Source organism: Buteo buteo, chromosome 7 (genome assembly GCF_964188355.1).
Source record: "Buteo buteo chromosome 7, bButBut1.hap1.1, whole genome shotgun sequence".
Classification (NCBI taxonomy): domain Eukaryota; kingdom Metazoa; phylum Chordata; class Aves; order Accipitriformes; family Accipitridae; genus Buteo; species Buteo buteo.
Genome location: NC_134177.1, coordinates 28,503,715 through 28,528,542, shown reverse-complemented (window position 1 = coordinate 28,528,542; position 24,828 = coordinate 28,503,715). Strand labels below are relative to the sequence as shown.

At 42.4% G+C, this 24,828-nt stretch overlaps 1 protein-coding gene across 1 annotated transcript in view; it reads right to left on the bottom strand.

The window, feature by feature from the left end:
* The window catches only part of ARHGEF4 (Rho guanine nucleotide exchange factor 4), a 247,389-nt gene that overhangs the window by 210,732 nt on the left and 11,829 nt on the right, over nt 1–24,828 (bottom strand). The window contains exons 2-3 of the mRNA XM_075032005.1: nt 21,040–21,075; nt 3,846–3,926 (exon numbers count right to left, since the gene is read on the bottom strand). Coding sequence (XP_074888106.1) covers nt 3,846–3,926; nt 21,040–21,075 — 117 coding nt within the window. The remainder of the gene's footprint in view (nt 1–3,845; nt 3,927–21,039; nt 21,076–24,828) is intronic.

Below are 24,828 nucleotides of genomic sequence, written 5' to 3'. Positions count from 1 at the left end.
CTGATTTGCAAATCGACCAAGGTCGTACATCCACCTAGAAAAACATCTGTGTCCTCTAACTGTCTCACTAAATTAAATACTTTCCAATCATCTAATGCTAGGATCCCTTCCTCAAGTAAACAAATCCATTTTAGCTGTGGACAACTCTTTCCTTGCTCTAAATCTGCTATTTTGTTTGAAATTTTCAAGCAACTACATCTCCATGCTCAGATGATATCTCCAAGTAAGTAACTCAGTATACCTATTTTCTAATGAAGGCAACATTAAAGGAGCAGTAAAGCTATCTGTGTTACACATTTGTATACCCTAATCATTTTTATGTCAGCACCAAGAACACAGCTTTTTACAAGGCTTTTTATTCTCCTACCAGTAGTTCAAACCACACACGAGACTGATGTGCTCCCATTTTAACTCTATGCAAGCCTTATCTTAAGTAATAGCACTTGTGCTTCTGCTTCCAGGGATCCCAGGTTTTGTAGTTAATATCCACTTGAACAACGACTAGGAAAATGAGGATTGAAAAACAATCTAATTTCCTCCACAATCTTTTCTGTATCACATAAGCCTATGTAACACATCTCATCTTTGAGCTATTGCTGAAGCCCATGCCTTCCACTTCCTGCAAATCAGTGAAAGGGATATGAGGATATCAGATATGGTTTCAGCAAACATAAATTTTCATATAAGGTTCCACTGATAACCAGCATTACCCCAGGAAAATTTGCTTGCTTAGGGAACCCTAAATATAAATGAAAGCATAGTTTCCATATGAACCCTAACATTGGTAAACCAGAAATATCCATGGTGGGTTTGAATTAATACCTAATTTCTTTTTGCAAGGAGAGGAATCTGTAGAGGCTGTAACTATCAGCCAAAATTTTCAAACAGAAGTACTAAACACAGGCTCTTAAATCTATGCTAAGCAGCTGATCATCTCAACTGTCATTTCACAGTTTGCTTTTAGGACCCCTATTTTCAAACAGGGGTCAGGACTCGTTAAATGTTTAGGATTTTAGATATGATGTGCAGCTTTCATCAGGAACAGTCTTCTACTCCATTCTTGAGATGCCAGAAATATCAAATAGTCCTTCTGAGCTCAAGGGATTCTCAATGCTGTTTGCAAGATCTGAACTTGCTTGTAAGTCAGCACCTTCCAGATCAGGTAAAGGAAGTGAGCTGAAGCTGTTCAGCTTCTGAAATACTGAGGTCCTCATCTTCCCAAATACTTGTTATACCTTTCCAACAGGAAAGGATCAGCTCCCATGTTAAAAGCAAACAGAAATTACTTCATTACGTTGAAAACCCCACACTTAAGATTGTTTATAAGTATGCAACTCACTTTCAGCTAGAAGCCTTCTATTGTAACTGGTTTCACTTACACACAAGCTTGTTTTACTACTTAATTTCCCAGGGAGCAAGCAGAAACATTTAATATCCAGGATGTTTGAAGAATGGTATTCTCTCAGACAGGAACTCTATGAAACCAGTTTTACCATTCTGTCTTTTCAGGGGTAAGTATGTACTGGGTGTTGTCTGATGTTCCTGTTCTTGTTATGAGAACACAGCGAAGGGGATACATTTATGCATCTGCAGCATGAAATTCCAGAGTTTGGCAGAATAGTTCACATGTATTAAACTGACAGAGAAAATTGCATGCTGTTTAAATTTTACTCAAATGAAGAGACTGCATATTAATCACTTTAAATTGGTGCTTGCTAGAAAAGGACGTAAGCTGGCAAACAGGCCACTGACCGCATTGGCTAGAAAGCTCTCCTCTTAACTCGACTTGTAATTAAGTTAATAGGTTTATTTTTCATGTTTAGTTCTAAATTGGGCTTTTTCTCAACTTAAGCCTCCCCCCAAGATTCCTGCACAGAACCACACACAAGTACAGATACAGTCCTTTGACTTGCTGCTCCCTAAACAAAGCAATTTGTCTCATATGATGAGTCAGTTTTAGCTACAAAGGAAACATTTGCAATGAATGATGTGTGAACTCCTCCATGGGCAGGTTTGGGAAGGAAGGGAACCTGGCAGAAAGGAGTTTCACTGGCCAGATGCTTTTATTGTCCCACTTGCATTGCAACTTTCATTGCCATTTTGTTTGCTGTAAATTTCATTTATTTCAAATTAGAAGAACAATATGTAAGATGTTCTTGTAACTTTTTTCATAGCTAAGAAGCTTTGTTGCAGTTTATATGACACACTTTTGCCAGCAGATAGACAAAAGCCAGATTAGAGGAAGCAGGAAAGATACACATACAGAGACTGAGATACTTTATGACTTTGGGAAGACCAGAGATGTAATAAACAAGAAACAGAGAAGAAGCAAAATGGGAGACACTAGACCAAGCTTTTAAGTAAAGCAATTATGTGAAAAGACAGAGAGAGACAAGCCATATCACAGCTGTTGCATGTCCCTTCCATCTCCACCTCCACAGTCCTAACAACTAATGAGCAATGTTCTCTTTTGATCTTTCTCATTTCAGCTGATCCTTTATTATACCATGTGGAGTAGAACAGTTTCAATGGAAGGCAGAAGAACACTCCTAGTGCAAAACAGTTCAACACATGATTAAGCTGTGAGGGGCAAGTATACTCTGCCAAAGAGTGAGAAACATGGGTTTTAACCCTCACATGGAGTAAAGAAACTAAAGGTAAGTGTCCTGGGTCTTGACTGAGTGTTATGACTACTAAGCAATTATATAGAAAGCGAAGCCACCATCACCTGACAGGTCTTTCACTATATGCAAAGCCTAAACCCATAAAAATATTGACCAGATAAAGCACCTCAGGTAAGATGAACAGACAAATGTCTAGTTTACAAATTCCACTATATACTGAGGAACTGGTGAACTTACCGAGCAACCCCAGCTGCACAGTAACTGAGCAGAAGTTCTGAGGATTTATATCTTGGACTCAGATATTTATTCCTACCTAAGACTTCTCTGGATATAGCATTTGGCTTCTATGCTCCCAATTCCTCAGCTTTTCCCCAAGGACAATTGTGCCTCCCTGAATTGCTGTAATGGAACAGCAAACACAAAGAATGCAAGGCACTCACATCCTATGACAATGGAGGCACGCAAATTATATAGAAAGGTGTGAGAGCTCTGAGAGTATTATTAAACTTCATAAAACAGGTCTACATAGTACCAGGAAAATTAATGAAATGAACTAGTAAAACTAGCATCAAACAGGGTTCCAAGTACAAGGTCTGAGACATGGACTTATCCAAGATTAACTCTGTTTAATATGAAAAAAGGATTCAGTTCTGGAAACCCATAGTTTGACAGAATCAAACAAAAGTTAACCCCCCATAGCTCATAATCATGCAAAAAAATTACACTGCTGCTTTGAGCTTTTGAGCTGTAGTTATTGTACATATGTGGGACACAATCTTAGGAAGGGCTGAACACCTTTAGGTTGCATTGTCTTCAGATGAATCATTGAATGTACTGTCATACACTAAAAAAATCTATCATAACTCAATATCATAATACATGAGAGGAATGAGTGAGGTTACAATTATATACTTGGTATTGTCAGAGCTTGGTAGAATGATTATGCTATAAAACTAGCTTTCCTTAAAGGATGTTCCTGAAATTTCTTTAAAGACAGTTGTAAGGACTACAAGCTGGCACCTGCCATGGACCATGCTGAAACAGATTTTTTTCTGCACATTTTCTTGTGATGCTCAAATATTGCCACGTAAAGAAGCCAGAATTAGTTTTAAATGGGTAGAACACAGATGATTAGTTCCAGTCCCTACAGATACAAAGAGCCCTTCTGACTATAACATGAATGAAAGCATTTTCCCAACTCAAATAGAAGTGACTCTGCACCTGGATGTGGAGCCGCCTCTTCTCAGAAGTACTTTCTTCTGTTTCTCCAGCAGTCCTTCTTACAGCACTTCCTTGGCACTCCTGGCAGAGATGTAGGAAGGAAGAAAAGGAAAAAAAAATCAATTCAACTTTTAGGGAACAAGGAGTCATCAGTACTATTGCTTTCAGTTCACCTGCCCATGGGGAAAAAAAGCTTTCTTGAGTTAAGTAAAAACCATGCATATAAAATTGGGCTAAAGGAACATCACTCTGGTTGCAAAAATCAAGCTCTCAAACATTAAGAATCACCAGAATTAAGATTACTTGTGTGACACTAAAGCAGTTCCCTTATGTATTTGAGTATGGTTTTAATTACATACCATAAAGGGTTTTTCACAAGTTCTATGCTTCACTCAACACAGGAATGGACAATATTGACCTACTCACTTAATACTTGGCTTTATCATCATTGTTCAGGATACAAAGAAGAGGGAAGAAGCCACTGCATTAAGCACCACAATGTCTCTATAGCCTTGTGTGCTATGGAGAACTGAGGGCATGCTGGTGGGGAAGAAGAGCACAGCCCATGCTCCCTTGCCAGCAGCCAGCTGTTGCATAAGCTGTGGCTTCATTTGGGTACCGCTATGGATTTCCAGGAGGAGAGAAATTTCTGCTGTTTATAGCTCTGGCAACTCACAGGAACTCACTTCCTCACTAGTGCAGGCACTCTTCTGCATGCCTTAGAGGTTAACTGGTCCTTCTCTTATCTTCTCATCCCTCCACTTCTCTCATATCCCATCTGTCCTCAACCTGTAGTCATCTAGAGATAATGTTGCTGCCCACTGTCTCCCACGTTTGTCCTGATCATTGGACACCAGCCACACAAACCAACAGGGATCAGGCATACATAAATGTGAAGTTCCCAGTCAAAACCTGAAAGAAGGCAACAAGTAGCAGAATGCCTTCAGCTCTGAGAGTACATACCCTCTCCCAGTTCAATGCAAAGTTTTATTTAAAACTTTGGAAATAATGACAAACATTCAGGTTTAATGTGAATGACATCTCTGGAGGGGGAGGTACTGGTCATAAGTAAGGTTTTGCTATCTTTGTGGGAGATGAATACAGTGGGTGGAGTTTATCATCTGGCCAAATAAGAAAGTCTCAGTGTCTGGTCTATCATGGAAAATTACTTCTGTGAGCATCCAATGAGGGTGAAGATCATGCATTTGTGTTTCCATCCTCCAGGCTTGTACATTGGAGACGTCTCACTTGGTTTGTTTATGCGATATGATTGTTTACAACATCAGACACAAAAACCTTAAAATAATATTTCAATTGCAAGCATCATCAAGCTCCAACTTCTCTGAACTCCCATTTATTTCCACAGGAAGAATTGCTGTTAGTGCAGTACAGAACTCACTGACTTCAGCTGAATTCAGCCTCAACATGAGACAGAGGAGCAAACCTCTTTCCCCAGAGAAAGTAACAATATACATAAAAGGGAAAGTAAGTGAAAGAAACTGCGAAAGAGAAAAGATGAAATTCAAGAAACACAGTTAGACTGAGCTTAGTCATTATGGGTTGGTCAGAGCTGATACTTGTTTCTATTTGAAAAACACTCAATCTCTTGTCTCAAGTGATTATCTGAAACTTGTAACAGTAAAAGCACACATCATGACCACAGGGAGTGTGGGATATGCTAGCGCAGATGGTTCCCAAGTCTGGTAGCTGATTTCCTACTGCACTCGTATCACAAGGAAAGGCAAAATAAGTACTTAGCACAAGTAGTCCTTCTTCTTTCTCTGTCTAAATCCTTCACATACAACTACACTAGGAAGCAGTTGTCACTTTTACTTGTGATCCTACAAGTTTTTCACCATAGGCTTTTTATGTCTAGACACCAAAGTGGCTCCATATCATTCATAAAGGGAGGAGATGCAGTACTGAGCTCTCTGTAAATAGCTGCCGACTTCCTCTGCTCTTCCCACCTTAGACTGCAGTAGGTGTGCCAGATCTGCAAAAAATGGAACTCAGGGATAAACTGATTGCAAACACATCTTTCTGATGCATTACTGGATTTTTAAAGCTTGGTCTTTTGGTAATTCATGAATATAAATAACTAATTGTACTGTGTCTAGCTCAGATTACGGCTGAGGATGGATCTTGTGGGCAACTGGGAAAGAACAGTGCCTTTGCTTTTATTGTGGGAAGCATTCCCTAAGCCTAATGCCATTGGAGGTGGCTGATGGGGATTGCATCTGGTTAGGGAGGAAATTACAACCATAATAATTAGCTGCTCTGTCATCTTGAGCCAGGCAAGCCCATCACATTCCTTTTAGCAGCTGCCCTCTGGTGGAAGAAGGTCCTGCAGGACAGCCCCAGGCAGGAAAACCCTAGTGCTGTGCACAGGCCAGGTGAGGGCCAAAGATGCCTTCCACATTTCTGCTTGATTTCACTGGAAAGTGGTTATGGATGGGCCACTTGTGAGTTAAGCCAGGAGGGACCAAATTAGGAGGAACAAACCCTGAGCAGATGTTCCATGCCCAGGGGCAGGAGAACTTTGCTAGGCCAAGCTAGAGTGGTTGACACCACTTTAGCATAGCACCTCTCTTTATGTGGTCACCTACTTTCTGACAAGTGGGTAGACAGCACTTTCTGTATTTATGTCCAAGACTTCTAAAACTTTGACCAGAATCATGTTTGCAAAGCTTTAAGGTAAGGTCTTCATATTAATCAGAAAGGGGCTCTCTAGTTGTAATTATTATATTATAATAATTAAATTTAATTGTTCTTACTCCCTTCTCTCTGAGTTTGGCTACATGCTGGTACTATTTCGTCTTCAGAGAGACCAATGAAATCTTTAATTGGGCAGCTCCATGCTTGGTGCTCCAAGCTCGAGTCACTCACCAGCCTACCCACAGCCTCTCCGCACAGGTGATGGTTGTGGGGTCATGTCTCAGGAAGACCACAGAAGCTCAATCCAGAACAGAGGAAGTGACAGAAAACAGGATGGAAACCCTGTCCAGGGGCATGCCAGGTCTGCAGGCAAGAGGCACGACCACACAAGGCAAAGGAATGGGTGTTCACAACAAAGCAAGGATGGGTAACCAAGCAATAGGCTCAAACTTTGCACAGAAACATTTGAGATGAGACATCGGGAAAAATTTCCAAGCTATAAAATCAATTAGACCATGGATTAATCTTGTCTGGGAAGTGTTGGAATTGCCATTGCTGGAGTGGTTCGTGCTTGGTCTAGACAAGTCACTTGGGATGTTTGAAGGGAATGGCTTGGCACTGGCAGAGTGGATGGGGCAATAGGTCATTTTCCGTCTCTGCATTTTATGGTTCTACAAATTTTCACTCCATTAGAAACAGGAGAGAGAAAACAAACAAACAAACAAAAAAAGCCAAGGCCAAACAAGAGAGAGGAAAAAAAAACAGCAGCCAGGGGATGGCTCAAATGGCACTAGACATGGCAGGAGGAATCACAGACTTACTGTGGTGGGAAGGGATCCTTGAGTCCAGCTCCCTGCTCCAAGTAGGGCTCACTGGAGCACGCTGCCCAGCATCACATCCCAGTGGAACCAGCACCCTCCCAGGGTGCACCCAGCTAGAGCAGCCCTTTGGCAGGGTCAGCCCTGCTCCTCCACCTCCCTGGAGGCCCACACCACGCATAAACTCTCCCTCCAGGGAAACACCCAAGAGACTGGTGGGAATTCGGTGCCTGGGTTTTGGTGCTCCAAAGCAGAGGGAAAAAAATGTGTCACTTTCTGTTGGCTTGTCTCAGTGTGTGACTCTGGATGTGGGAATGGTCTTGGGGAGCTGTGACCTCAGTGTCCCACCATGGTGCCAGAGGTGCTGTGCTCCTGGAGAAACTGCTGGGGCTGAGACCTGGACCAGGTTTTGGTGCCTGTGGCCCCATGGGCCACACTTAGTTTTGCAGCAGCAGGGGAAGAGGCTTGGGCCAGAGTTTTATCCAGGGAATGAGATTTTTGTCTGTCAAAATGATCCCACATCCAGTCTTCCTCCTGCTTAGCCAAGCCACAGGCTGTTGGTGGAATATAATATGTCTTCCACCTTAGGTGCATCTTAGAAATGGGGAGTTATGTTGTACATGTTTATTGGGGGACAGAAGGACTGCCAGAATAAAGAGGCAGGTGAGTGTTTAGTTTTGGAGAGGGAGGGCCCAGTTTGCACTGGTGTCACCAGTCATCAGCAGTGCCACAGCTCCTGTCCTGCGTCCTGGTGGTGCCATGTCCTTCTGCACCACCACAAAGCCCTGAACTGTTCTGGGAACTTGTATCCTATGCCCACTTAGCTATCTACACCAAAAAAGATATAGAAGTAGCACTGCATCTCCTCCCTTATGAATGGTATGGACCCACTTTGCAGTCTAGACATAAAAAGCCTGTGATGAAAAACTATCGTAAGATCACAAGTAAAAAAGTAACATGGTCCCCGCGTGTTCCCACAGTCCCATACAACCAGATGGGCAGAATCATGCAAAGCAGAGGGCCCAGGCTGTGCTTGGGGAGTGGGAGAGAGAGAGTGAGATGTGGGTTGCACTAACCTCTGTATTCTTGGCCACTCTCCAGTCACTTCCCACCACATGCATTTATGTGCATGATTAGTGTTCTTGCAGTCTTTGAATGCAGGCCAGTTAATGAGTTCAAAACTCTTCATGAAAACATAATCTCTTCCTTGACTCCCCCAATCACACACACATATCCCTGGGCTACCTGATTGCCCTTCCTACCCAGACAGAGCTAATAACATTCCCAGAGCCAATTCCCCTTGGAAGGAACTGCTTGTGCCACACGTGTTTGGGATGAGCAGGGACACTCTCTGCACTTGGCCTAGTTAGCTGTAATGGAGGGGGAGAGCAAAATCCAAACCATGTGCTTGAGCCCTCCTGTGAATTTAATACAAGCAGTTTCACACTGACCTGATGGCCCTTCTACCCAAAAGCATTGGTGCTTAACAGTCTCTGGATCTTTAACAGTTCCCTGGGTCCGTCCACACACCCCTCCCCAAACACATGAAGCCTGGTTGGGGGTGTGGGTAGGACTTTGTTTTCTTTCCCCATGGTTTTACAGGGCTGCCTTTCTTCACTCCCCTGCATTTGGATGCCCTGGGCATCCCTGGGGTTGTGAGTGGCTTGGGAGTTTCAATGAGAGAGATTTATTGTAGAGATAAAAGAATCCTGTTTGACATCACAGACTCTGATTATGATTCTCAGTGGTATTTCTTCATGATTTAAGTTGTACTGGAATACTTTTCACAGAGAATGGATTTCTAGTACATTACTTTCATACAGAATTTCGGTAAATGTCTCTTGAGATTTAAAACATATATGGAAGTTTATCAGTGAAGAAGTAAAACCTACACTTGTCTGCCACACCTTCTACCTGACTAGAGGTGGGATGATGATGTTCAGATTTTGTTCTTTCAAGAGCTTTACAACTACACTATCAAGTGATAAAGGCATTTAATGGTTTGTATTATTTCAGTTTTTCATGTTGGTATTACATGGAAATGTTTCAAGTAAGCTGTCCCAAGGCATTGACACAACACTTTTTAAATCTACACACATAATTCTGTAACATATCAACAAAATTCCCTGCTACATAAAGCCTTTAGACCACAAACATGGCACAAGTACTGAGAAAGGAAAGCATATTTTTCACAACACATTTTCAGCAAAACCAAAGTGTGTGACTCAGTTTCCCTTCAGTCCTCAGGAGCACAAAGGACTCTGGCTTGCAATCTGAGCAATAAAATGGACTTAAGTCCCACACTCACAGCACCACCACAATGAGCCCTTCATTAGCCAGCACTTCCCATCAGACTGTTAAAGGGGACACAGGTTTACCAAACAGCTAATCCTTGATAATGAAAGGTTTCCAACAAAGCGGTCTTTCCGGGGAGTCTGGGCACTTTCACATTAGCAAGAAGTGAATAGACAAAGTGGTACAGGAAACATGCCAAACAGTAGCTCATGCATTGAAACACAAAGACCTGCAGTCTTCAAGGGAGCTGAAGAAAAAAATACAGTAGTGTTTTGAGTTGTTTCTTGTCATCATAGCTACTTTCTTCTTCTTCATTTTCTTTCATATTATTTCATGAATAGTCTTCAAACTATAAAATATATACACATTTGTCTCTTAAATTTCACTTGCAAATATGAATCAGTCTCTGCACTGCCTTATCCCATTCTCTGTGTGAGACAGAGGTTTCCTCTCGTTGTTGTGGGCCTCTTCTGGACATATGCCACTTTTCTTACTATCATTCCCTAAGCAACTGTAACATCATAGACTGCTACCCCTTCGTTTCCTCAGGGTTTTGTTTTATTTTGGTATTTAACAGGCCGACAATAGGATCTTTTCCTTTTGGGGTCTATTTTAAGAAGGCTTTGTTTAATCAGATGCAATTAAGCATTTAAGATCCAAGATAAGTATTTTTCCTTTAGAATTGTAAAGCCATATTATTTGGATTTGGGTAAAGAATGTCAAAATTAACATCAAAACATGAAATATAAGGGTTATGGAAACAGCTTTCCTTTTTGACAGAAGGACATGGCAAAACAAATTCAGGGTGGCTGAAGAACCAATTCACAAGGACAGAGAAGCTGTAGGGTGGACAGGTTTGAGGATGGAAGCACAAGGTGTATATAACCCTCAGTGCACAGTGGAGCTCTGGGAGGGACTGTGCCACCCTTGTTCACCTTCCTTGCAAGCGGTGAAGGGAGCAGGAGGAAAGCACAGCATGTTTGTGTTGCACCTTTTCATAAAAGAGAGCAACACACTTCAGCACGCACAAAGAAGTTCTGGCCATTTCCAGCTGATCCGCCTATCCCTTTAGTTCTTCTCTCCAAGGGACTATGAAGGTAGGTACTATGGACTTCTCTGGGAGCACCTGTCCCTCAGCCTCATGTGTATGGTGGGGCAGAGAAAGGCAGCTTGCTGGGAGGAAGATAACTGGTATAACGCGGCACTGAAAAACCCTGAGACAGAACTAGGCTGACACCTGATGGTTCAAGTTCAACTCTGAGGACAATTACGCTACTGCTCATGTTGGTTTGTAGATAGACAACTCCACTTCCTATGGCAGCATTTCAAAGAAGGAGCTTTTATGTCGACACCCATTTGGGTCTAATCAGTTTATATTCCAGCAGAATTAGCCAGATCACGAATTCAGCTCAGAAAGTCACTGGCCGTGCAGCCGAACTGGTTCCCTCCGCAGCGGGCCGCCTCCGTGCCGGCAGCCACCAGAGGGCAAGCTGCACCCGCTCCAGCCCCAGCACCAGGGAGGGAGCCCTCTCCTGACTACCGCTTCACGCTTCCCATTTTCTTCAAATACAGCTGAGCAAATACGTTTTTGGACTGAGCTGAGGCTGCAGGAAAGGCAGTAACACGCCAGTGTTGCCTGGGGTGGGAGGAGAAAGATGAAGCAAACATCAAGAGTCCCACCAAATCAGGCTCCTGGAATGACCCTATTTCAACCCACGTAGTCCATTAGCTTTCTAAAAAACATTCTTGGGAGACAAAGGTTGCAAACCTTCTCGTTTCTTATTTTTCTAAACTAAGTCACTAAGACTTGCAGTGAAAGAGTAATGATGAGATCTGCTTGAAGCTATAGATACTGAAGGTCTGCGATCTCTATATGATGCACAAGAGGTTTTTGTGCTGAGTGACCAACCATAACATGGTGCTGGTGGAGACGTGAGGCTTTACCAGGAATCACAGCTAGTTTGCCAAGCTCCAGCTTGATGGGGAAGGTTGCTCATGTGACAGTCTGCTTTTGTAGCAGTCTGTTGACCTCTGGGCTGAATCTGACCCATCCCCTTGCTGAGTATTTCCTAGCATGCCTGTGGGTGTACAAGCACAGTCTTTCAGCTTGCTGCTCTACACCCACAGTGAGAGGGGACTGCCATCTCTTGTCAACAGAACAGCCAGGAGAGTGCACCACAATGGCGTCCAACCTGCTGCTTTGGAGGTGCTCAACCAGAGCTCTCCAACTGTTTCATACCATGTCCATCATTGACAGTCAGGGCCAATCTTAACACCAACCACAAAGGCATGCCTGCTTCCCCTCTAGCCTGCCCATCTTTTTCCTAGAGCCTTATTGACTCCTCAGGTGAGTCTCACAAACTCAGCTGAAGTGCAGAGGAATAGCAGAACCCTTTCTTTGTGGCCTCTTTCTGCAAAGTGCTTGGGAGTCATACACGGGAAAACAGCCAACACTTCTCAGCTCTGCATCCCCCACATCCCTTCACTCCCACCCATGGGTGCAGACTAGCAGTTTGCAAACAAATATCTCGAACGTCTCTGCTTCATGACAGATATGTACAAAATGGCATTAGTCCTTTGAGTAAACTTAATACACCAGAGAGTAAGTCAGGTAGCTCAGGCTGGTTGAGAACAACCCACAGTCCAACCAAGATGAGTGTATCCTTGCCTTAAAAGTCCAAGGCAAATAAATGAGACTTGGGTCTCAGTTCTTCCATAAGATTCTCTACTTAGAGAGCAAAAACAAAACATGTAAATCACTTTGAAGATCTAGGGTCTGTGTCTGGGCAAAGAATGTAAAATAAGGCTTACTGTCAGAGCAGTATGATTTCTACAGCCTTTAAAGCTATGTGAAGTTGAACATGTGCCATATTGGAGTCCTCTCCTCCTTATTTGTCACAGTAAACTAACTGAACCAAAGAAATTATATCATTTTCTCTTTTGGACTAAATGAATGGATAATCCTCATTTGGATTTGGCAGGCTAGCACAGACCCTTCTCCAGTCTTGACAGATATTGCATATAATGGCCTCTTTTTTGTTCAGGTCCACTGTCCAAATGTTGAAAGAGTCTTTACACATTATACTCTGTTACTAAAAGACAAAAGCTAAACTGTAACTGAGGTTTTGCATCTATGCAGCATCTCTGTGTTCTGCTAAACAACAGCTTGTTCCCCAAGAGGCAGAACTGATGAAGCCTGGTTTTCTACAGATTTTTGTCCCTTAATCTACCCTCTACTCACCACCTTAGCTCTGTTCCCACCCATACTCCTTACACATTGCCCTGTAAATACATAAATGCTGACTGGCCAGATGGCGCTTGTCAATAAAAACACACATTAGAAGAGTTCCCTCGGTAAGAGCACTAATTTGGATGTTCCTCATTTACTCAACTGCCAGTGCTCATGAAACTTGCAGGAAGCCTTGATACTTTTACATCTCTTTTAAATTTGGTTAAAAACTGTTAGTAGTTTCAAAAGTTACATGCAGGGAGACAGACAGACGTAGATCTCTCAATTGCCTCATTCCCTTAGGAATTAAGCTAAAAACTTACTAAAAAGTGATTCTTAGAGTTCTTCAGGACTGCCAAAGGTGATCCTTGGCCATTTCAGAAGTTAGAGGTGCAGTCATACTCCTCAGCAGCGTGACTTGCAATGGACTCTTGCCACCTAAATCGAAAGCTAGTGGACAAATTCCTATTTGACATCAAGCACCTGACAGCAGCACAACTTCCCCGGGGACCTGTTCACTTTGTCACCTGAAAGAAGACAGGAACTGAGTTCAGGCAACAAGAAATAAAAGACTTTGGACTCCCGAGTTAGAACAGCATTGAGGGGATGAGGGATATCTTTAGGCCATGCGTTTTGCCCTCACTGAGGGACACTGAGATGGAAAGACAAACAAATTGAGTCTCCATACTGCTGAACAACTGAGTCTTGCTACAAACTCCAGAGTGAGAAAACCACCACCAGAAGCAGGTATCTACCATAAAGGAAGTATCTTTATGAGCATCACAGTGCTCTTTATATAGTGCCTAGCACAGCCACAAACGGAGATGTCAACACTAATGTAAAATGGAGATACTGAAATGCACTTTACCCCCATGCTGAGCTACAGGGAGCTAGGCCCGGTTCACCGTGAGCAGGAGTTACTGTTTGCATAACCTGCAACAAGGGGGAACATTTCACAAATGACTGAAGAAAGCCAGAGCAGCAATATGTAAAGGAAGTTGCTCTATGCTCCCCTCAGGCTAAATCCTTGTCCTCACTGACCGTGAGCCCAGGAGTTTACAAGCCAGTTTCCATAGGAAGTGATGTCCTACACCAGGCAGGCAAAGAAGACACTGCACAGAAACAGTTATAAAAGTAAAAGAAGCTACAGTGATGCAAGCTCAAATGTCATGCTGTAAACAGGGACTTACTGTGGAATACATCTACCTTATATCTACAGCTTTGAACAAATGCCAAGGAAAAGCCTGGGTTTGAGTCAATCTAAACTGAAAATAGTTAGAGGTAATAATATTGTGGGTTGCTTTCAATCTTTGGTATTCATTTGCTCCTAAAATAAAGAGGGATAGGCATTGACTGTTAGGTTATCTGCATTCAGTTCCTTGCTCTGTCTCAGACTTTCTGAATGACCTCAAGCAAATAATTCACTGTATCCACCCCTCAGTCTCCTTTTGCTACATCACAAAAGATACTGGAAGAGTGAATTCATGAAGAGGGCACTCAGACACCATGGTGATAAGTTCTATACAAAAAAAAATTCTATACAAAAACAAGTACAGGCATATTTAAGGAAAAGATAATGCTGTCCCAACTCTCTATAAACTACTTGTTCTCCTGAAAGGCCTCCTCCTCCAACCTTTTTTGGTTTTTGTTCTTTACCATAAAAAATCTTTAGTATTTGCAAAGTAACAAATTCTTTTTTATCATTCTCTTTTCCTTCTTTGCAAAGGTCACAGTTATCTTTTAAGTGCTTCTTTACATTAAAAGTTAACATAAGTTATCAGAAAACTCATGGTGAATTTATTACATACCAAAACCATGTTTAAATTGTTTGGCCAATGACACAAACTCATTCTCTTGACTGCAGACCAAGTATCTGAGAAGTATAATTGTTGCATGCAACAATTTCACCTGTCATGTACTAACACACATGTATCACCAGTGCACTCTTTCTACAAGAGCCTTTGAAGTACCGGAATGAAAGTAAGTTCTAAATGCAGACAAATGAATCCATATTCTATCTTTGCTTTCAGAGCTTACACTGGCAGCAAACAGAATAACCAACATTATGCTTCATCAATTCAGGAGAAAATACTTGGTACAACTCCAACATGGAAGGCAATAGAGATCTGTAGCACCTTCGTAACCATGATTCAGGTAACAAACACACAAGACAGATTACTTAGTGGGCCTTTTTACTGGTATTTAATCAAAGACAAAAAAAAACCCCAGAAGATAGTATTTGGTGACACAGGGTAAGAGTTCACCTCTATCTAATAGAAATATATTTCATTTGTAATGTGAAATGCTGACTTTTGTACAAATGGTTCACATAGCCTGCTACCTGGGGGCAGGTATTACTGAAAATACTTTCTGGTGTCATTTTAAAGATAAGTACACAGCAGTGTCCAAACTGGCATACCTGCTACTAAAGTCTGCATGGCCTCCCATACAATTCTGGATGCTGGAGTCCTATTACTTCCAGACAGTAGTATATTAAGGTTTTTTTTTATGGCACCCTCTAATAAAATGAGGTCCATATGGGTTCAGTGATGATAGCTTTCTCCAATATGAACAGACTCACAGGTTCAGACCGACCCCAAAGTAGTCTGAAAAGTCTGTAGACTGTTAGTCAAAAGACATACAGTTGTTCTAAGAATCTGCATAGCTCAAAATATCAGGCATTACTTCACATCTATGTTCCTTAAGGAACGGATTTTAAAAAATGCAAGAATAACATTGTCACCAAAAGTCTTCCTGATCTTTCAAAATTTTATTTTTCATCTACATTCATGAATTCCAAAGGATATTTCATTTGCTACATTGCAAATATGAGAACCCATGCTCTGTACCACCACTTGTGGGGGTCAGTCCTACAGTTATTTTGACTGCATGACCACACTGACATGAGATTTTACAAAAAGTCTTTACACAGTTAATTGTTGTGTATCTCCTTCCGTGTTTGCTGCCAAGACAGAAACACAGCTCTTTCTCCACTAAAAACATGCTTGAAATAAATGCAGGTTTCTCATATTCAACATAATATGTACTCAGGACATCTTTATTTATATGATATCTTTCTTTGCTATTACTTTAAATGTCATTGTGCAGCTAGAAGTCATAATGTACATAATGAAAATCCAGAAGGAAAAATGTAAACTTACTCCGTGGTTAAATTTCACTTGCCAAACACAAGATGGCTTCAGAGGCATTTCACATCTCTTTGTTGGTTTTTCATACAGTGTTTCACAAAGAGGTCACTGCTCTTTAACCTACTGGCTATCACTGGACCCCTGAGAGGACTCTACTTGCCTAAGAACTTGCTCCATCCCAAAGCACAAGTGGTATGAACAATAAGAAAAGGAGATACAGAGGACACATGTTTCTGCTGCATCAGACAGATTTGCTGGTGATTGGAGCGAGCTGTTTGGTCCCAACATGCTAACTTACTTTACTCCATCTGCTGCAATAGCTAGAAACACATTCAATTCAGTATTTCCCTCTAGGACTGCGATGATTACTACAGGGTAGTGTCAATATAAATGGGACAGGAAGAGTTCTGCCTAATAGAGGAATGGGAACAGTATGCTCTCTGTTAAGATTTCCTTTGTAATACACTGATAATATTTTTTGACCAAGGCATAACATCAGTCCTTCACCTCATCCTTTAATACATCTCATGTATGTTAAAGACAGCTGAAAGCCAAACTGGATGTAAACAATGTATGTTCTGAGCTTATTACAAAACCATAACTCAGGGATCCTCTCCCTTGAGTAGCAACACAGCCTTTTTGCAGAAAATATCCAAAACACTAATTAATGCCAGTGGGCTGAGAACTGACATCAGAAAGGAAGTACTTCCTGACTGTATTGGCTTTGTGTAGCAAGGTTTTGGGGGGGTGGGGGGGGTGGGTGTTACAGGGGTGGCTTCTGTAAGAAGCTGCTGGAAGCTTCCCCTGTGTTCGAGAGAGCCCATACCAGCTGGCTCTAACACGGACCCGCCGCCAGCCAAGGCCGAGCCAATCAGCGATAGTGGTAACGCCTCTGTGATAACATTTTTAAGAAGGGAAAAAAAAAGTTGGGACAGATGGAAAATGGCAGCCGAAGAGAGGAGTGAGAACATGTAAGAGAAACAACCTTGCGGACACCAAGGTCAGTGAAGAAGGAGGGGGAGGAGATGCTCCAGGCGCCGGAGCAGAGATTCCCCTGCAGCCCGTGGTGAAGACCCTGGTGGGGCAGGCTGTCCCCCTGCAGTCCATGGAGGTCCACGGTGGAGCAGATATCCACTTGCAGCCTGTGGAGGACCCCATGCTGGAGCAGGTGGGTTCCCGAAGGAGGCTGTGACCCCGTGGGAACCCCGTGCTGGAGCAGGGTCCTGGCAGGACCTGCGGATCTGTGGAGAAAGGAGCCCACGGAGCAGGTTTTCTGGCAGGACTTGTGACCCCGTGGGGGACCCACGCTGGAGCAGTGTGCTCCTGAAGGACTGCACACTGTGGAAAGGACCCATGCTGGAGCAGTTTGTGAAGAACTGCAGCCCATGGGAAGGACCCACGTTGGAGAAGTTCATGGAGGACTGTCTCCCGTGGGTGGGACCCCACCCTGGAGCATGGGAAGAGTGTGATGAGTCCTCCCCCTGAGGAGGATGAAGCAGAAAATAACATGTGATGAACTGACCGTAAACCCCATCCCTGTCCCCCTTGTGCCACTGCAGGGGGTTGGTAGAGAATCCGGGAGTGAAGTTGTGCCCGGGAAGAAGGGAGGGGTGGAAGGAAGGTGTTCTGAGATTTGTGTTTATTTCTCATTACCCTACTCTGGTTGATTTGTAAAAAATTGAGTTAATTTTCCCCAAGCCGAGTCTGTTTTGCCCGTGACGGTAATTGGTGAATGATCTCTCCTGTCCTTATCTCAACCCGCAAGCTTTTTGTTATATATTTTCTCTCCCCTGTCCAGCTGAGGAGGGCGAGTGATAGAACAGTGTCCTGGTTTCAGCTGGGATAGAGTTAACTGTCTTCCTAGTAGCTGGTACAGTGCTATGTTTTGAGTTCAGTATGTGAAGAATGTTGATAACACTGATGTTTTCAGTTGTTGCTCAGTAGTGTTTAGACTATAGTCAAGGATTTTTCAGCTTCTCATGCCCAGCCAGGGCACCTGACCCAAACTGGCCAACGGTGTATTCCATACCATGTGACGTCCCATCTAGTTTAGGAACTGGGAAGTGGGGGCGGGGAATCGCCGCTCGGGGACTGGCTGGGTGTCGGTCGGCGGGTGGTGAGCAATTGCCCTGCGCATCATTTGTACATTCCAATCCTTTTATTACTACTGTTGTCATTTTATTAGTGTTATCATTATCATTATTAGTTTCTTCTTTTCTGTTCTATTAAACCGTTCTTATCTCAACCCAGGAGTTTTACTTCTATTCCCGATTTTCTCCACCATCCCACTGGGTGGGGGGGAGTGAGTGAGCAGCTGCGTGGTGCTTAGTTGCTGGCTGGGGTTAAACCACGACAAACAGCTTTGGTGGGCACCTGGTGTCCAGCCAGGGTCAACCCACCACACTGACAAATAGGATGGCATGTGGAGTCACTCTTCTCCCATGCCAGGGATAGCTCCCCCTCTGTCAGCTGAGGAACTGTCTCTCCATTGTCCACTTTAACTCCTGATTTATGCTTCACCAAACTTTCTCTGACAGTCAGACAGATCCATTGTGTCACATGCCTCGATCAGGAAGACAGGGAGCTGACAGGAAACCCCCTTGGCTAAACAAACCCCAGTTAATGCCAGCTTGCTATTTTTCACATCCCCGTCATCACCTCTCCAGTATGTACTAATGACAGGACAAGATCAAATTGCTGGTGATGGTCACAGACCTGGCTTCTGAACTAGCCCTTGGAGACATGGGCTAAATCATCAGCACCTGGCAAACTACAGACCACCCTGAGATGAACCAAGATGCACCAATGCAAGGTGGTAGCCAGGTCTGGTCTACGTTTTGTTCCATCAACAGTGAATACTGCCATCCACTACAGGAGTCCCACAGCATTAACGTGTTCTCTGGCTTTCCATTCCATGCTAGTAACATAGCACTTCGTATAAAATCAGAAGCAGGCAGCAGGTCTGCCCTGCATGCAGCAACAGCTCCTCCTTCAGTGCTAAGGGCAAGAGAAGAGATGCTCACCTTCACTGAGTTAATAACCTCCGCTGTGCTTTGACTTGCCTTGTTGACTCTACTCCCATTCAAACAGAAGCATCTAGCTTGAATTTAGTGATGCCTTAAATCCAAGCTGAAAACAAACAAGCAGGATAAGGCTTGGGAGCTATTGACTTTCAATCCCCTCATTACAAACAGAAAGTTGGACACTGAATTACTACTCATCAACTGCAAGTTCAATTCTTCTGCTAATGGAGTCACTCCATAAGGTAGATGGTTACAGCACAGTGCAGTTTCTGCTCTTTGGAGAGGGCACTAACTTGAGCCGAGTAGCTTAATGGAGATAAGTATTGCATTCTCTGCCAACTGCCTTTCTTTTACCCATCTGTCTCTTAGCTCCAGCTGCCTGCTCCCCTCCTCTGAGACCTCAGACCTTGCCTTTTTGACCTGTAATCTCTGCTGTGATTGTTAGTGCTATATTTACAATCAAATTAACCAAATCAAACTAACCAAAACAATTGCTTTAGTAGTCTTTTGTATCAGTCTATATAACTGGCATCTACTCTATCACTCCTAATAAATTTGAGTGTTTAGACTTGCATATTTATCTCACAGTTCTCTACTGCTGTGTTGATGACTGAATACACCCTTAAGGGGACAATTCACATTTAAAAGGAGAGACTGTTATGATTTTTGCCAAACCAACTTCAGGGTAATGGGCAGGTATTTTCCCACACAAACCTCACTGGCCTCCCCTCTTGTGTTAGAGAAGAGGAATTGACAGTGTACGTGGGTATACTCTGAGCAGAGCATGCCAGCAGATGAGGGCTTGCACCATGGTTTTACCTCCCCATGTACCTCCCTGTTCATTTGCTTGTGAATACCATGGAAAATGAAACCATGGCTCTCCCCTTCTGTGCAAGAGGTCAGACAGGTCAGCTACAGCTGCGTAAAAGATGTGGGGTTTTTTTCCTCGGTCACAGGAGACCAAGGCTCAGTATAACTGATGCAACCTGCCTAAGTCAAATACAATCAACACTTCAAGTGCCACAGCTTGCAATCATTAGAAATATCCCAGAAATTAAAAGTAAAAACCTGGTATAAACAAAAAACTGGCAGTGGGGAAACCACCTTCTTTCCAAAGACTATTTTGACATCTGACAACTATTCAGATCCTGAAAGGGAACCTCATTTCCATCCCCGTACTCTGTCCTCTTGAGAGCCTGGGATGGGGCGGTGGAGGGATGGTAAAGGAAAGAGACTGCAAAATTACACACACAGGGGGAGTAACCTTCTAGAGATAATCAATGGCTTCCTAGTGAGCAGCCGACTCTACTGAATATTGATCAGCTAGCGCTGGCAAGGTTCTGCTCCAGGGAGGTCAGCACTCCTGCCAGCTGCCTTGTGTGAGCACAAAGGAGGCCTCAGCAAAAGGCAAATTATGAATGGCAGGTTTTATATGCGAGGCACCATTCAGGCCCTCAGTAGAGGAAAAAAACTAGAAAGTATGGCCACAGCACTAGCAAGCACAAAGCATCAGCAGTCCTGCTAACTTTTGTTATTACACTGTGCTATGAAGTGCAATCCCAGGTTTGCCCTAATAAACTTGTTTTAAAGATTATCACTTACAAATATTCATGATACTATGAGTTGCTGCAGGTTCCACTTCTCTGAAGATTTCACAGACATAAGAAATGGGGTGCTTTCACAGACTTACGCCCCCAGAAGCTTTGTCCAGCCTTACATCTCAGTACATGCAGGGTATGTGTATACATTTCAAGGTGATACCATACACTGATACCTAGACCAGCTCTAAGCATACATCATGCATTCGAAGCAGCACAGCTGTGTGTTAGTACTCCATTCCTCTTCCTTTCACAGTACTCTCTGTTCTTACTGTCCCATTCAATAAATATGATTTTAGGTTTTTAATATATTTCTTTTTTCTATATATAGTTAGATATTAATTTTATGATTACAGGCATTGGTAGATACACACAGAACTTACGCTGCTGAGGAAATTAGCTATTAGTGACTAAAAGGTTATCTTACCTTTTTAGAAGCAGAGAGTCTTTTCTCATAGGCTTTCTGTGGAAAGAGAAATTGTGATAGTCAGGGAAAAGAGATCTGGAAACTGTGTTCTTTAGGGGGAAAAAAAAAAAAAAAAAAGAAGAAAAGAAAAAAGTTCCAGTTCCTGCCTGGTGTAACTCATCTGACTTCAGTGGGGCTGTCCCAGGGTAGATTCATCCCTCTGTCTTTGCCAAAAAGAGAACAACAGGAGCCAGCCAAAGGCATCTGCTTTTGCATTTCCTCAGTGAATCCGTTCATTATACTCTCATGATAGAGAAGCTGTAAACAAAGCCACTTCACGATGTTGCATTGTGCTATCCATAATTACATTGTATGTGCTTCAACAGTATATGTGCTTCATCAGTATACATACTTCAGGGCACATTGCAAAAGCTTTTTATGTATTCAGGACTCTTTCTGAGAGCGTGGGTTAAATGAAGAGATGGAAAAGCTAACAGTTACAACAGAAAAGGAAAAATCAAACAGTTACTTAGAGAGGAGTTCAGCATAAAAGGGAGGAGAGGAGGCTTTATATATACACACTGCAAAAAAAAGACACTAGTAAAATTCCTGCCTAGCAGTATCCTGGTTCATTTGTATGCTTTAATATTTCACTTACCCTTTCTCTTTAAGATTACAAGCCCTCTAAAACTTTAATTGTGTTTATATGGTGCTACCACATGAAAACCTCAGTCTGGATGGGGACTCAGAAGAATTTTTGTAAAACAAAAAGTTCAGTTTGGAAGCTCTCTGACGCTAACTTCATATAAATGGCCCAACTGTGCTCTGACTTCAGAATGATATAAGTCAGGTGTAACTCCCTTACTTGAGTGCATTATAAAATTTTAGTGTTAGATCATAAGTGAGTCCTAAATTCTTTATTGCTTAGCAGGTTAGTTTAAAGTGATTGGCAGTATATGATGCAAGTCATTTTGCCTCCGAGAAGAAATCCTGTTTATCTTGCAAGCATTTATGGCTCCCACTAACACTGCCCTGGATGTAATAAAGTCCAGCAGGAATATAACACTTCTGCTGACAGCTTTGCTTTCAGAGGTCCAGAATCTGCCACCAGAATGTGTATAATCCACACCCTGTTTAGAAGCACTTGTGTTTGAAAAGAACTTGAAAAAAAATCCTTAGATAACCAACACCCAGATGGGCAGGGGATGCAGGCATTTGAGGGCTGGAAGCTGAGACTGGTCTGGGAAGAGGAGCACAGGCAGAGGTAGCAAGCAAAGGTGAACACAGGGTTTGGGAGAGAGAGAGAGACTTTCATGGCAAAATCTACCTTGTATTACCTTTATGCACATAGAATGTATTCTGCTGCAAAATCACAAACCTAAGTTTTTTTGGTTTTTAATAGAAATAATTCTTTGGAAGTGAAAAGAGATAATAGAATATGACATATCAAAATTCACTAAAAATGGCACTCAACAACGTCAAATTATTTTAAATGCTAGATTTCACTATGGAACAACACAGTTTCAAAGTGCATACCTCAAGGCAGCATTCTAATAGTTCAAACAGCAAACTGAAAGATAAACTGTCAGGCTTGTGTTACTTGAAGTGTTTACAGATGAGTAATTACAGCTAAACGATAGCTCCTTCCTCTAGAAAGGACTGCACATACGCATGTTGCCTTAGTCACTGCTCAAGTGACAATGGACACAAGGTATTGGGGACCAGCCAGTGACAACTGTGTCAAAGTGACTGGGAAAGTAACCTACCTATTTCTCACTAGAAAACCAGAGCCAAAAACTCTGCCTCACCTGGGCCCCAGGGTTTAGCATCTTACATACGGAGCATATGCCAGGAATTCTCTAATAGGAGCTGGCTCTGAAGGAAGTGATTACATGGCAATCCTTTAAAACCTTGCCATAACAGCTGTAGACTTACTTCTAAAGTTATTATTTAAAAGGTGCTTGCATTTATTTCCCAGTCATCTTATTCATGAGCTTGCCCTTCACAGCGAGGAAAGAAAGCCAGCATAGGACATGAACAGACATTACCATGCCAGAAAACTCCCAGCCAAGGCATAGTCACTCCATGCAAATTCAGGAACATTGGAGACTTGCTCAGCTGGAGTTACAGAGTTGTGCAATTCAGTGTAACAAAGAGCAAAGGATACCCAATGTACTAAAAGAATAATATACTACTACTTTGCAGCAAAATATAGTCACTCCATAGCAGCATTTGGTTTTTGTAAAAGTCCTCCCAGCATTTATAAGAATAAATTATTATATTAATAATTAGTAATAACACCTTACCTAGCTATTCAGCTCCACAGATGTCAAAGTCTTTAACAAAGAAAGGACCATGATTTGCTTATTTTGCATTATCTAAGGTTTGACCCTGCCATCAGAGCAGGTAGCCATATCGTGACTACCAGCACAAAGAAATCCATGAGAGTTGCAGGAACCAACATGTGGCTTCCACAAGAAATTTACCCCAGACCTTGCACTACACAGAACAGAACTGAGAAACCTTTTAGACTTATGTGAAGGAATCTACTTCTATGGGTCAAAAAGTCTTTAAGGATTAATTTTTTAAAAATTCCTTCGGACTAATTAAACCAGAAGTAAGGCTTAGGAAGAGCGCTGATGTGCACTCTTCGGAATTATTTCTGCTTTCCCTAGAGCCTTAGTGTAGCCCCAGGATTGAGTTTGTTCTGAACAAAACTACCTGTGGAAAACTAGAGGAGACCCATGTGTTGCCTCACCACCTTTGAAGTTTAGACATATGGATGTGTCTATAATGACCATCTAGCTGAACCGGAACCTAAGTCATCCATCCAAGACAAGTATACAATGCTCACCATTTCTGTGCACTAATAAGATGACACAGCTAGATGTACTCTGCAAGTACTAAATCAGTGAAAACTACAGCAGGCTCCATTCACAGGGCTTTAAGCAAAAGCTTTGCTCTGGGTGAGTCTAGGTCTGTATTTCAGCCTTCCACGCAGCCCAAAGTTGCATGCAGCTAGAAGTGCTGCGTTTCAAGTAGCTTGGGATCAAACCCATCCTGATTTGCACCCAAACCATATACCATCTCAGGCTTTCTTGAAACTTAGCTAACTGTTGCTGAAGAGTTCATAAACTTTAGTGAATATGTTCTGAACTTTGCATTGGAAATGAAAAAGTAAAATAAAACTTTCAAATTGAAGGTTCTACCTTAACACATTTTGCCCACCTCCAATACTGATGCCTTATAAAACAATAATTGGTGTTCTATTCTACACAGTGATCCCAAACCCCATTCCTCATACACACTTACCCAGATTTCCTTTTCTGTATGTCTAAAGACTTCTCCCACTTCATCAGCTTCACAGAAATTATGTTCTTTAAGATGAGGAAGAAGATCCCCAGCTACAGAAACACTGTAGGCTATGCATAATTCTTTCACTCACAGGAGTAAAATCCCTCCATCCTAAAAAGCTTACTTAAGTAATGATAACAACACATTCTTAAAGGCTTTCCAAGGCCAAATGGAAAGTTGCTTTCTACTTTTAAAGAAAGTCATAAAATAATATAAAAGAACTTTGAAAATCGATCATGATCCTGTCAGTGGTAGCAATTCCAAGTTCAGATTCACAAATTTCGTTATGTGCTTTTATTTATTAGTCTGGTATATATATATATACCCCTTTGCTATTCACCATAAGTTATGGCAGCTTTGAATCTTCCCAGCAACAAGTGCTCTACTGTTTCACTGCATGAGTGCATGTTCTTCTCAATGAGGTACTTCCCCTCAGTTTTAGCATCCATTTTTAAC